Source organism: Vicia villosa, linkage group LG3 (genome assembly GCF_029867415.1).
Source record: "Vicia villosa cultivar HV-30 ecotype Madison, WI linkage group LG3, Vvil1.0, whole genome shotgun sequence".
Lineage (NCBI taxonomy): Eukaryota > Viridiplantae > Streptophyta > Magnoliopsida > Fabales > Fabaceae > Vicia > Vicia villosa.
The window spans coordinates 17,265,320-17,281,065 of NC_081182.1; the positions used below are offsets into that span (position 1 = coordinate 17,265,320).

At 34.1% G+C, this 15,746-nt stretch overlaps 1 protein-coding gene across 1 annotated transcript; it reads right to left on the bottom strand.

Moving 5' to 3' along the window:
• Positions 1 to 11,612: 11,612 nt before the first annotated feature.
• On the bottom strand, positions 11,613 to 15,524 carry LOC131655022 (beta-galactosidase 13-like). The gene is made up of 12 exons (XM_058924931.1): positions 15,164 to 15,524; positions 14,982 to 15,077; positions 14,788 to 14,900; positions 14,403 to 14,706; positions 13,961 to 14,161; positions 13,673 to 13,876; positions 13,430 to 13,597; positions 13,147 to 13,325; positions 12,946 to 13,055; positions 12,747 to 12,856; positions 12,562 to 12,666; positions 11,613 to 12,479 (listed from the first exon to the last, which is right to left on the bottom strand). Exons 1-12 carry the CDS (start codon positions 15,380 to 15,382, stop codon positions 11,760 to 11,762), a joined length of 2,529 nt encoding a protein of 842 aa, XP_058780914.1. The 5' UTR covers positions 15,383 to 15,524; the 3' UTR covers positions 11,613 to 11,759.
• Between the last annotated feature and the right edge of the window lie 222 nt (positions 15,525 to 15,746).

The window sequence follows — 15,746 nt, forward strand, 5'->3', positions numbered from 1 at the left end:
GTTCTCTAATCTGTGGTGGATTACAGTGTGCTGGACCATTTGGTTTTGTAGAAATAACATCCTCTTATTGCAATATATTATAGGTCTGATTGATAAGATAGATTTTTGAATTTATAATTTATAGTTTATAAGCTCAAATAATAATTTAGATCTGTTTGGTAATGTTTTTTCTTCACGAGCTTATAGTTTATTTTGTTAGTTTATAGTTTATAGTTTATTTTAAATAGCGTTTTAACTTATAACTTATAGCTTATCATTTTTTTTTCTCTTTTTATTCTTATTATTTTAACAAAAATTCAATTTTATCCTTTTTAATTTATTATAATTTAAAATGAAATTATTATGTATTAAATATTTTTTGTGTCGTTTTACATTTATAAATTAGTTGAACCGTAAATTTTACCAAACACTTCAATTAGTTTATCAGCTATCAGTCTCAAGCATCAACTATAAACTATAAACTATCAATCATCGGCCACAAGATATCAACTATCAGTTAACTTTTTAATCAACCGCTATTTTATAGGACATTTATATTTAATAATCTCTCTATCACCCATTTTATCCGGTGATCAAATCTACTTGTACCTTAATTAACAATTCAATGTATACTCAAATAGGTTGACAGAAGAACAGTGCACACCATCTGGTTTTTCGAAAAATTAACAGAAATTACCTTAGTTTTTTTGTTTTGTTTTATTTTATGAAATTATAAGAATAGAAGCAACTTGCAAATTTGACCAACCAAATGTGGTTATTAAGCTCCTCGAATTTTTTTATTCATATCAACAAATGAAATTGAACTTGGTTGGGAATCAAACGTTTTATAAATTTTTTAATATTTGAGAAGCTTAGGGTTTCAATTCATATTTTGTCTACAGGTTTATTTGAGCAAATATCTGAATTAGGGTCCTTTAAATATGTTAGGTTTCGGGTCTCCACAATATGTGGTTTCTGATTTGAATTCAGATTCATATTTCACAAAATGTGGAATTGGTTAATATTTTTGAAAGAGAACACACAAAAATCGATGTATGAAGCAAAAATAGGAATGTCAGTTTGACACATCCTGATATTAATAAATTTATAGAATAATTAACATAAATTGATTTCTTGCTCTATAAAATTGATTTTTATTTATAAAAACATGTTCTACTTTATCTTAAAGCCTTTTGATTTCTGTACCGGTAAGTTAACGAGTTTTTTATTTTGATTTATATTTAATTTTTTGTTTGAGTTTCTATAACTCATGTTCTTGTTGGCGTAAGTTGCTAACGTTAAAATTATTTTACAAAAATGCCTACAAGACTAACGTGGCAAACATTTTATTTTTTTATTTTAATTAAATTTTACCTAGGCTACCGTTGTTGACGCGGCAAGCATATATCTTTTTATTTTTATAAAATTCTACGTAAACTGGAAACTATTTTATTATTATCTAATTATAAAAATGTTAAATGATTCAATTTTTAAAAATTGGTCCCAAAGAGTGTTGAAATTTGAACCCTAACCCTTTTAGTCATAGCATTAATATCTTTCCGTTAAGCCACTTCAGATTTTTGTTTAATAATTGCATTGCATATCTATATATTACATAAACATAAACATGATATTTTAGTGGATCAGAGTCAACCACATGGGTCGACTGTGCAATGGATGAATTCAGAATCATAGTTTAGTGGATCAGAGTAAACGACATGGGTCGACTGTGCAATGGATGTACTCGGAATCATATTTTAATGGATCAGATTCTACGACATGGGTCGACTGTGCAATGGATGTAATCGGAATCATATTTTAGTGGATCAGAGTCCACGACATGGGTCGATGTACTCGAAATCATATTTTGGTGGATCAGAGTCTACGACATGGGTCAATTATGCAATGGATGTACTTTGAATCATATTTTAGTGGTTCAAAGTAAACCACATGGGTCGACTGTGCAATGGATGTACTCAGATCAAATTTTAGTGGATTAGAGTCAACGACATGGGTCGATTGTGCAATGAATGTACTCTGAATCATATTTTAGTGGATTAGAGTCAACTACATGGGTTGATTGTGCAATGGATGTACTCTAAATCATAATTTAGTGAATCAAAGTCAACCACATGGGTCGACTGTACAATGAATGTACTCTGAATCTTAGTTTAGTGGATAAGAGTCAACGACATGGGTCGACTGTGTAATGGATGTACTCGGAATCATATTTTAGTGGATCAGAGTTTACGACATGGGTCGACTGTGCAATAGATGTACTCTCAATCATAGTTTAGTGGATCAGAGTCAACGACATGGGTCGATTGTGCATTGGATATACTCAGAATCATATTTTAGTGGATCAGAGTCAACGACATGGGTCGACTGTGCAATGGATGTACTCGGAATCATATAATAGTGGATCAGCTTCTACGACATGGGACGACTGTGCAATGGATGTACTTGGAATCATATTTTAGTGGATTAGAGTCAACGACATGGGTCGACTGTGCAATGGATGTACTCTGAATCAAAATTTAGTGGATCAAAGTCTACGACATGGGTCGATTGCGCAATGGATGTACTCTGAATCATATTTTAGTGGATCAGAGTCTACGACATGGGTCGACTGTGCAATGGATGTACTCTGAATCATAGTTTAGTTGATTAGAGTCAATGACATGGGTCGATTGTGTAATGGATGTACTTGAAATCATATTTTAGTGGATCAGAGTCTACGACATGGGTCTACTGTGCAATTGATGTAATATGAATCATAGTTTAGTGGATCAGAGTCTACGACATGAGTCGAGTGTGCAATGGATGTACTCTGAATCATATTTTAATGGATCTGAGTCTACAATATAGGTCGATGTACTTGGAGTCATATTTTAGTGGATTAGAGTCAACGACATGGGTCGACTGTGCAATGGATGTACTCTGAATCATATTTTAGTGGTTCAGAGTTAATGACATGGGTCGAATGTGCAATGGATACACTTTGAATAATAATTTAGTGAAGGAGAACTTTAATTTTGGGAAGGAGAACTTCAGTTGATCAGGTTGGCTTTTGCCTCAGAGGGCCAATCTTACGTTCATATATCATTCTAATATGCAATCAACACTGGATTATCCAAGATTGTGGTCTGATTCCTTACAAATAATTTCAATCCCGATCTTCTCAAATATCTAATAACATTATCGCACTTTTTTTGCCACATACATCTTCCCTGATATTCTATAGTTTCTACTCTCTTATATTCTCTCTTTTTCACCTTCTCATCTTTTTATAAATGTTATGTATTTCAGTTTTGTTTTTATCGCACATCTTCTTCTCTAATCTCTAAACCTTTTTTTCTTTTTCACCTTCACTAATCTCCTGTCTCTTCTATTTTTTTGTTTCATTTTAATAATTTTTATATTGTTTTATGCTATTATTTTTTGTTTAATATTCCACTTTTGTCTAAATTAATTTTTACATATTAAATAGAAAATTATTGTCAAAATATGACGAGTTTTTTTGTTGTTAGATAGTGTATGAATGTCTAACTACAAAATATACGTGTAGGTATGGCTTAGTATCGCACATCTTTTTATGTTGTCATCTATACGTGTAGGTATGGCTTAGTAAAATATTTATAAAAAACCGAACCAACCGAACCGAACCAAACCGCATTAGTTTGGTTTGGTTGGTTCGGATTTTTTTTGAAAGCCAACCGTGGAGACTATGGACCACGCCAGCGTGTCCTTTGCGGACGTGGCGCTCGAGGTCTTGGAGGTCGCAACCTAGGTGTTGGCCGTGGTGGATATATCAACCAAGGGTTGGGTATTAGGATAGGTCTCTAAAAATCTTATCTTGTCGATTTCCCCCTTTCCCCTCCCAATAATGCCCTTAACGATGTCATCAATGTGCGTACAATGCTATCTGTCATTTTTCAGAGGCGATGGAAACCGCTAACTTTTATGTGTAACACTTTGTAGCTTTAATTTTTGGGAGGAGACCTTTAGTTGGTCAGGTTGGCTTTTACCTCGGAGGGCCAATCTTGCGTTCATATATCATTCTAATATATAACCAACACTAGATTATCCAAGATTGTGCTCCGATTCCTTACACATAATTTCAATCCCAATCTTCTCAAATATCTAATAACATTATCGTACTTTTTTTCCCACATACATCTTCCCTGTTCTTCTATAATTTTTACTCTCTTATATTCTCTCTTTTTCACCTTCTCATTTTTATATAAATGTTCCGTATTTCAGTTGTTTTTATCGCACATCTTCTTCTCTAATCTCTAAAAAAAATATTTTTCATCTTCATTAATCTCCCGTCTCTTATATTTTTTTGTTTCATTATAATAATTTTTATATTGTTTTATGATATTATTTTTTGTTTAATATTCCACTTTTGTCTAATTTAATTTTTACATATTAAATAGAAATTTGTTGTCAAAATATGACGAGTTTTGTTGTTATTTGATAGTATATGAATGTCTAAATGCAAAATCATGTTGTCATCTATATGTGTATTTATGGCTCAATAAAATATTTGTAAAAACTGAACCAACCAAACCGAAGCAAACCGCATTACTTTGATTCAGATTTTTTTTAAAAGCCAACCGATCCAAACCAAACCGCACCATTTTCCTCTTGCGGTTCAGATGGTTTTTTTTCCGTCAAAACTGCCCAAACAGCACCTCGAAACACCCTTAATCCTTACACATAATTTCAATCCGATCTTCTCAAATATATAAGAACATTATCGCACTTTTTTTGCCACATACATCTTTCCTGTTCTTCAATAATTTCTACTCTCTTTTTCACCTTCTCATTTTTATATAAATGTTACGTATTTCAGTTTTGTTTTTATCGCACATCTTCTTCTCTAAACTCTCAGCTTTTTTTCTTCTTTTTCACCTTCACTAATCTCCCATCTCTTCTATTTTTTGGTTTCATCATAATAATTTTTATATTGTTTTATGTTATTATTTTTTGTTTAATATTCCATTTTTGTCTAATTTAATTTTTACATATTAAATAGAAAATTGTTGTCAAAATATGACGAATTTTGTTGTTATTTGATAGTGTATGAATGTCTAAATACAAAAATATTGTTGTCATCTATATGTGTATGTATGGCTTAATAAAATAATTGTAAAAAACCAAACCATCCGAACGGATCCAAACAACTTTAGTTTGGTTTGGTTTGGTTCGGATTTTTTTTAAAAGCCAACCATGGAGATTATGGACTACGCCAGCGTGTCCCTTGCGGACGTGGCGCTTGAGGTCTTGGAAGTCGCAATCTAGGTGTTGCCGTGGTGGACTTATCAACCAAGGGTTGGGTATTAGGATAGGTCTCCAAAACTCTTATCCGGTAGAGTTATCCCCTTTTCCCTCCCAATAATGCCCCCAACAGTGACATCAATGTGCGTATAGTGATATCCGTCATTTTTCTAGAGGCGATAGAAGCCGCTAACTTTTATGCGCAACACTTTGAAGCTTTTGCCTCAGAGGGCCAATCTTGTGTTCATATATCATTCTAATATACAATCAACACTGGATTATCCAAGATTGTACCTTGATTAGGGGTGTTGAATACCAAATCAACCCAATAGAAAACCGCAAACCAAACCAAGCCAAACCGAAACCGCAAAAAACCGCATTTGGTTTGATTAGTTTGGGCCATCTTTTAACTAAACAGCACGGTTCGGTTTCGTTTGTATTTTGTAAATTTAATCAAGCCGCATTATGTTACAACCTAACTTTTACTTAACTCTCATCCAACCAAAACTTAAACCTATAATACAATAGCCTTATGATTACAAACAGTTTTCTCATCCTTACACATAATTTCAATTCTGATCCTCTCCAATATCTAATAACATTATCACACTTTTTTTGCCACATACATCTCTCCTGTTTTTCTACAGTTTCTTCAATCTTATATTCTCTCTTTTTCACCTTCTCATCTTTTTATAAATGTTCCGTATTTCAGTTTTGTTTTTATCGCACATCTTCTTCTCTAATCTCCAAATCTTTTTTTTTCTTTTTCACCTTCACCAATCTCCCGTCTCCTCTATTTTGTTGTTTCATTATAATAATTTTTATATTGTTTTATGCTATTATTTTTCGTATAATATTCCACTTTTGTCTAATTTAATTTTTACATATTAAATAGAAAATTGTTGTCAAAATATGACGAGTTTTGTTGTTGTTAGATAGTGTATGAATGTCTAAATACAAAATTATGTTGTCATCTATATGTGTATGTATAGCTTAGTAAAATATTTATAAAAAACCGAACCAACCGAACCGAACTAAACCGCATTAGTTTGGTTTGGTTGGTTTGGATTTTTTTTTGGAAAGCCAACCGTGGAGACTATGGACCACGCCAGCGTGTCCCTTGCGGACGTGGCGCTCGAGGTCTTGGAGGTCGCAACCTAGGTGCTGGCCGTGGTGGATATATCAAACAAGAGCTAGGTATTAGGATAGGTCTCCAAAACACTTATCTTGTCGATTTTCCCCCATTTCCCCTCCCAATAATGCCCCTAACAATGTCATCAATGTGCGTACAGTGCTATTCATCGTTTTTCAAGAGGCGATGGAAGCCGCTAACTTTTATGCGCAACACTTTGTAGCTTTAATTTTTGGAAGGAAACCTTTAGTTTGTCGGGTTGGCTTTCACCTCGGAGGGTCATTTTTGCGTTCATATATCATTCTAATATACAATCAACACTAGATTATCCAAGATTGTGCTTCGATTCCTTATACATAATTTCAATCCCGATCTTCCCAAATATCTGATAACATTATCGCAATTTTTTTCCCACATACATCTTCCCCGTTCTTCTATAATTTCTACTCTCTTATATTCTCTCTTTATCACCTTCTCATTTTTATATAAATGTTCTGTATTTCAGTTTTGTTTTAACCGCACATCTTCTTCTCTAATCTCTAAAAAAAAAAATCATCTCCACTAATCTCATGACTCTTATATTTCTTTGTTTCATTATAATAATTTTTATATTGTTTTATGCTATTATTTTTTATTTAATATTCCTCTTTTGTCTAATTTAATTTTTACATATTAAATAGAAAATTGATGTCAAAATATGACGAGTTTTGTTGTTATTTGATAGTATATGAATGTCTAAATACAAAATCATATTGTCATCTATATGTGTATGTATGGCTGAATAAAATATTTGTAAAAAACCGAACCGAAGTAAACCGCATTAGTTTGGTTCAGTTTTTTTTAAAAGCAAACCGAACCAAACCAAACCGCACGATTTTCCTCTTGTGGTTCGAATGGTTTTTTCGTCAAATCCGCCCAAACCGCACCGCGAACACCCCTAATCCTTACATATAATTTCAATCCGATCTTCTCAAATATATAATAAAATTATCGCACTTTTTTTGCCACATACATCTTTCTTGTTCTTCTATAATATCTACTCTCTCTTTCACCTTCTCATTTTTATATAAATGTTCCGTATTTCAGTTTTTTTATCGCACATCTTCTTCTCTAATCTCTTAACTTTTTTTTTCTTTTTCACCTTCACTAATCTCCCGTATCTTCTATCTTTTGTTTCATTATAATAATTTTTATATTATTTTATGCTATTATTTTTTGTTTAATATTCCACTTTTGTCTAAAGTAATTTTTACATATTAAATAGAAAATTGTTGTCAAAATATGATGAGTTTTGTTTTTATTTGATAGTATATGAATGTCTAAATACAAAATCATGTTGTCATCTATATGTGTATGTATGGCTCAACAAAATATTTGTAAAAATTGAACCAACCAAACTCAAGCAAACCGCATTAGTTTGGTTCAGATGTTTTTTAAAAGTCAACCAATCCAAACCAAACCGCACGATTTTCCTCTTGCAGATCGGATGGTTTTTTTCCGTCAAAACTGTCCAAACAGCACCGCGAAACACCCTTAATCCTTACCCATAATTTCAATCCGATCATCTCAAATATCTAATAACATTATCGCACTTTTTTTGCCACATACATCTTTTATGTTCTTCAATAATTTCTACTCTCTTTTTCACCTTCTCATTTTTATATAAATGTTCCGTATTTCAGTTTTGTTTTTATCGCACATCTTTTTCTCTAAACTCTCAACTTTTTTTCTTCTTTTTCACCTTCACTAATCTCTCATCTCTTCTATTTTTTTGTTTCATCATAATAATGTTTATATTGTTTTATGTTATTATTTTTTGTTTAATATTCCATTTTTGTCTAATTTAATTTTTACATATTAAATAGAAATTTTTTGTCAAAATATGACGAGTTTTATTGTTGTTAGATAGTGTATGAATGTCTAAATACAAAATTATGTTGTCATCTATATGTGTATGTATGGCTTAGTAAAATATTTGTAAAAAACCGAACCAACCGAACCGAACCAAACCGCATTAGTTTGGTTTAGTTGGTTCGAATTTTTTTAAAAGCCATCCGTGGAGACTATGGACCACGCCATCGTGTCTCTTGCGGACATGGCGCTCGAGGTCTTGGAGGTCGCAACCTAGGTGCTGGCCGTGGTGGATATATCAACCAAGGGTTGGGTATTAGGATAGATATCCAAAACTCTTATCTTGTCGATTTACCCCCTTTTCCCCCTCCCAATAATGCCCCTAACGATGTCATCAATGTGCGTACAGTGCTATCCGTCATTTTTCCAGAGGCGATGGAAGCCACTAACTTTTATTCGCAACACTTTGTAGCTTTAATTTAGGAAGGAAACCTTCAGTTGGTCAGGTTGGCTTTTGCCTCGGAGGGCCAATCTTGCGTTCATATATCATTCTAATATACTATCAACACTGGATTATCCAAGATTGTGCTCCGATTCCTTACACATAATTTCAATCCCTATCACACTTTTTTGCCACATACATCTTCCCTGATCTTCTATAGTTTCTATTCTCTTATATTCTCTTTTTTTCACTTTCTCATCTTTTTATAAATGTTCCGTATTTCAGTTTTGTTTTTATCGCACATCTTCTTCTCTAATCTCTAAAAAAAATTCTTTTTCATCTTCATTAGTCTCCCGTCTCTTCTATTTTTTTGTTTCATTATAATAAATTTTAGGGTTAAATATACAAACCCCATGTAATATTAGCGAAATTCGGTTTAAGCCCCTGTAAAAGATTTTTTTTTAAAACCACCCTCATAATTTCTAGATTCCGTTGATATAGCCCTCGTGCAGCCTAGATTCCATTTTTTATTCCTCTCACATTTCTTTTAGTTCGTAAGTGCATAGGGTTGATTGATATATAAACATTAGTTTTGTTCTTTTATCAAACGATGTGGGACTAAAAGTATAATAGCTGTTGCTATTACTGAAGCAACAAAATAGCTAGTTGTCTGCTTCAACTACTTCACTACACAACAACAACACCTCTATCACTGTCAAACCCACTAGTGCATTAGTGATGGTTAAATCTCTGTTGAAGCTCACACAATTCCTTGAATCACACACACACACTTAAAAACATTGAGAATCCTCTCAATTTTTTTTAACTAAAACAACAAAAAAAAGTTTTTTGGGCCTAGCTTTTTTATTAGGGGATTGTCTGCTTAATCAAAAAAATATTATTTTTAAGTTATCTAATCGATTGGATTTATAGGCTAAATAATTATATGATGCATAATTAATTCTATAATTGATTATTATAGTCTATTATAGTCTCTTAATGATTGGTAACTGGTCACTATCCAAATATTCTATTTTTACACAAATAATTGATTATTTGCACCGCATATTTGATTAGCTAATCAATTAGGCCAATTAATTGGTGTTGGATGAGAATATGGAAAACAAAGGTCTAGAAAAAGGGTCGAATATACCCTTTTTCCAATTAGACTTTTTTAGAAAATAATTTTAGGTTCTATGTACGAAATCAGAGATTTTAAAAAGTGCAAAAGCAAAACACAAAATACGAGAGCTTGAAATCGTCTCAATGAAATAATACATATGAAATGGTACATGATGTTATATATGCATTTGATTACTTCGAATGCACGTTAATCACAAGACCACACAATTAGCCTTTCAACAAAGTTATTCAAAACACATAGTTTATACATTATATAAAACATGATTTAAGTCATGATACTTCAATAAGATTGATACACCACAGACCTAAGCTTATGCAATAAATTGCTATAAAAAATTCCAACTTATGTGGTATACAATCAATGCAAACATGCAACAACAAGGTAGTTAATGCTTGAAAAGTAAAAGAGGTAAGGGAAGAAGAAAAGATACACAACGATATATAGTGGTTCGACTGTCGTCCTTACATTTTCTACTCCAGCCTTTAATGGCGCTAAAACCATTGAGAAATAATCATGATATTTGATTATTTTGATAAGTGTTTTGTTAACAACATGATGTTAAACAATAAACCACAATATTGATGCTGACACTTTAAACTGCTAACAAAACAAGATCTCAAAAAACCTTGATCAAATGATTCTTCACATGCACAATAATTCTACTCCAAGTATTCGTGTGTAGCCATCAACCCTTTGATCCGACTAATTTTTTGTTCTGAGCGATTGTAATGGCTAAGCATTCATTGAACAACTCTCAACTTTGTCTACGAACAAACTTTCTCGCAACTTCGAGTAAGCTCAACAGAAACCCTAACTTGTAATTTAGCTTTTAAACTTATTTCAAGATATTAAATAGTTACAATACTACAAATAAAATGGTCAAAATAAAATTTAATAATTAAAACGTTATAAATGATTGTTGAGTCTGTATCTACTAAGATGAAATAGAATCATCTATAAAGGCTTAATACTCTTTTTAGTCCCGTACTAATACCTTTGGGTTTATTTTGGTCCTATATCTTTTAAAACGTTCAAGTTAGTCCCATACATTGTCAAACAGTATCAAACTAATCCTTTCTATCAAATATTGCCAAACGTGTTCGTTGAGGTGGTTGTCCTTTTCATCACCTCCTTCTTCGTTGATGCTGATGTGGCATACAGGTCATCATGAATCCAAACAAAATTTCGAAAAATTTGCCTTAGCCTAGAATTGAAGGCGGATTTTTTTGAATTTTATTTAAATTTTTTATGACCTGTATGCCACGTCAGCATCAATAAAGAAAGAGGTGATGAAAAGGACAACCGCCTCATCTGAGTGATCTGACATATCATTTCCACTAACATCATCGTCTATAAATAAATATGATAAACACATTAAGCTGTAAGCAAAACAGGAGAGAAAAGCATAATAGTCAAGGAAGATAGACACACATCTTGTTTCCATCATAAATATGGAAAATATGATAATAATATGCCAACTGATGATATGAATGACACATATGCTAACTAGTATTTGAGATCCTAAAAGAGATAAAAGAGAAAAACTAGCTGTGTCCTTCTTAAAGTCTGCTAAGGGTTATTTTTTTACTATTTGTGAATGGAATAATTGATATATAATATATGTAATATAAATAAGTGAACAGAAATTAGATAATGGTATATTCATATTTGTTTGGAAAATAAGTTTTCATATTCTGATACTATATAAGTAACAAAATTGAGAGATATTGATGTGAGTCTCACACACACACACAAACAAGATCATACAAAACAAAACTAAATTTCTGTAAACTTCTTGTATATTTATATATATTTAATTAAATGAAGTTATAAGAAGCTGTGAAAAGCATAAAAGATACATTGATTTGCTACAATGACATTTTAAAGCTTCTCTCCGCTCTTATGATCAAATCGAACCGAACCCTTCTCTAGTAAGAACACTTTGCTTGTATAGCAAGATTCTTCACCAAATCCGGGCAAGCATCACCACCTTTCATGTTGAAGTTTGCACGGTTCACTGCAACCAAACATGCTTCTTTCCCCAAGCATTCCTTCTCAACGACGCTTTTAGCAGAAGCGTCGTTACAGGTTCCGAGGTTAAACATTCCACAAACACCAGAAGGGTTACCAAAGCTTGCGAATTCGATAGCCACAATCTTTTTGCCCGTGGCACATTTGAGTGAAGCCTGTGGCCCTGAAGTTTTGGTGACTGCACGGAACTGTCCGTGTCTAGATACCCACGAATTGACATTGGCAGGATCGTTCTCTCGGATGTTACTGCAGATAGTGTCTCTGTCAACATTCATTATCTCAATATTTTCGGGAGAGGCCTTTTCGTCTTCCAATATAACAAGCAAATTGTCTTTGGCGTTAAGGTAAGATCTCGGGATATGGTACTCTGATTGAGTTGGTATACCGAGAGGAGAAAGGAAGCTCATCCAGTGACGGCCGATGCTCTTACCGTTCACCCAAATCATGCCTTTTCCCATACCTGTCATCCTGATAGCAACTGGACTTTTTCCTTCTGGTGTGGCGAATCTCGTCTTAAACCAGGAGACAGGGCGCGCAGGCCCTGCTACTGGAGTCCACTTAACGTTCTTTGATCCTTCCTCGGTGAAAACTCGAAGTTCCTCACCTTTGAGACCAACCTGAAAATCAAATTTTGTATATTATGACACTGCCTTCACTTGAATGTATAGCAAAAATGAATAAATTCGGCTTCGATTTTACCTTATGGCCCCAACCGTTGTTTGATAGATCAATTGTTCTGGCGAGACCAATGATGAATATGGTATCGGGTCCTGCACTCCTAGCTTCCATGTAAGATCCACTGTCCTGTATTATTTCAAGCAATAAAACATTAACAATAGTTTGTTTAGTCGTGGTCGTTAGTTAAAAAGGGAAAAGTGTCTTACTGGTAGTCCAACAGTGGTAGCCAAGAGGGATACGTAGTTGGTTCCAACCTTAAAGTTTGCAGGTTTCTCAAATAGAAAAGATTTCTTTTCATGGGAACCATGTCCAAAGCCTATTTAAAACCGAAAGTTAAAATCATATCAAATTTCTTACCTCTTACAGAAATAGCCATTTATTCAGTACTAAAGTTTGTGTGCTTACCAATGTATTGTCCATTAACAAATGCGGATAGTGTGTGTCCAAGTGTCTCAATGCTAAGAACCGGAGTTGCTCCACCCTTATTTGGCATGTCTGCTTGAGTCAAATTAAAGCTGCAGAAGAAAATACATTATTTCACATATATATACGATATAGCGAAGCAACGAGCGAGCCAATTTTACGGTTGAATGAATGAATCCTCACCTAGTGGTGAACCATCCGTAATCAGAGGTGTCTTTAAGCATGGTGTAAAGCTCAACTGGTTTTAACTCAGTTGGTGGGACTTTCTTGGCATTTACAATTGGCTCAGAAAACACCTCCCATTTGAAGTTGTTTGCGACAGCAGACTTCACAAAGTTCCTTGAATTATGTTGGGATACAATCTGTTTGATCATTATATGACGAACGAAACAATCAATTATCATCGTAGTTCGATGGTTGGAAATAATGTACAATAAACACATAAGTTAGATAGGTAGATGATTACGCTTTGTGTGTTGAAAACAACAGTCTTGCAATCGGGGAGGACGCTGATGGAATGTGCAGGCAAGAAGTAGTTAGAACCTCTGAAACTGATGGTAGCTGCTTGAGTAGTGTGGTTGTTAGTGATAAAAGCAGCACAGATATTTCCTTCTTTCTTCTCAAATAATCTAACCTGCACAATGTGTTACGTTTCAAAGTTATTACGATGAAGATTCCTGCGTATTGCATATGCATAACTTTACTATACCTCGTGGAAGGCGTTGATCTTCTCGACAGTGGGAACACCTCCAAGAATAGCCTTTCTGCAAAGGAGCATAGCCTTATGTGCATCCCTAAGATGACTCCATTTTGGTTCCCTCTCAAGACCATATTCATCGAGAGGAGCCTGGTCGTAGTATTGAGTTGTTGTAAAGGCGGAGCTGGTTCTTCCAAAGTTTGTTCCACCATGGTACTACAATTCAATCACTCATTCAAGTTAAGTTGAGTCACCATTTGCATTACATTACAATTATATAGTAATAATAATAATAATTACCATATAGTAGTTGACCAAATTTCCATTCTTGGAGAAAAATCGGGCAACTGAGAAGGCAAGATCTTCTGCAGATCTCTTAGATATAGAATCACCAAAAGATCGGTATTGGGCAGTCCAATTTTCAGTCCATAGAGCTGGCTTGTATGGCTTATTTGGTCCGGTAAAGGTATCACCACAATGTCTTCCATTGCATGCATTGATCTGCCAAATAAATTATTAGTCTTAGCACTTTCTTTCGTGCATAAATTGTATATATAAAGTGTCGTTAAGACAGTTCAGTTGGTAACTGTGCAGGAATATCTGATTGCAGGGGAGGCGAGTTTGAATCTGCGACATCTCTGTTATTCACCCTTAAGTGGTGAAATTTCTTCCACTAGGCTATTAGACCTAGAAGAAATTGTATATATAAAATAATGAAAAACATTTCAATCAATTAACTTACGACGGGATCAGGAGCGTCAGTTTGCTTGCACATGATCCACGGAACACCAACATCGAAAGCTACTGCCATATTTGCAGCCCATTGGACATATCTTTTTCCGAACTCTTTATAGGCACGTTGGACATGGTTGTACTCATTTTCAATCTGTGCCAAGATGATGGGTCCTCCTTGGGGAGCAAAGAGTTTCTCATCTTTCATCATTTGTATAACTTTTCCTACAAATGCTTGCATGTGTTTCTTATATGGTTCATTATCAGTACGAAATACCATCCCCTTAACCTCTCTTAGCCAATATGGAAGACCTCTGATATACAAAATTGTTTCTCGAGTTAAAAGAATCATCATAATAATATTAAACAATGTATAAACATACATACACACATACCCGTGATTCCATTCGGCTTGAATGAAAGGTCCAACCCTGAGAGTCACATACATGCCTTTCTCTTGAACCAACTTAATGAACTTCACCAAATCACAGTTGCCTTCAAAGTTGAACTGCAAAATAATGCAAGTTTACGACCACATTCACATCACATAAACAAATTGCATACATTCGTGGTTTTATAAATTATATACCTTGCCTTCTTCTGGCTCATGAGCATTCCAAAACACATAAGTTTGAATAACATTCAAACCCCCATGTCTTGCTCTTTCAAGAATGACTGGCCACATCTGCACACAACATCATAATCCATTATTCATTGTTATTATAACAATAATCAATGATGAATATAATAAAGAAAGACGAGATTATATACATCAGGAGTGCTGCGAGTGTAATGGATGGAACCGGAGAAGAGAAGCTCGCGTCTTCCATTAACAAAGAGTGACTTGCCATCATAAGTAACATTGTGAATATTAGCTACGCGGTTATGTTGTGCCTTTCCCTTACCAGCATTGCCACCTTTTGCGGCGACAATGGCAGGTAAGAGTACTAATAATATGGAAAGGAATGCGATGGTGCGAAGGCGGGTCATGTTTGTTTGAATCAAACAAACGTGACACGCGATCGTTGATGATTAAGGTGGTTCGAAACTAGAGGAGTATGAGCCTACACCTGGCCTGGATCCTTCTTCTCAATTCGAGGGAGAAGGTGCCAGAAGCAGCTGGTTCTCAATGTTCAATGAGGACATTTAAATAGAGGTGTGAGAGGGACAACAGACATAGTATAAGGCTTGGAGAAAACCTCGTATCTCCACTGAAAATTATTAGCCGAAATTGTTTTGTCTTGATCCTATAACTGAGTTCCACATACTATTTTTGGTCATAACATTAAACAAGCAATCTTTAAATTCATATTTAGAATTACTCTTTTATTTTGCATGTAAATCAATCATAGTT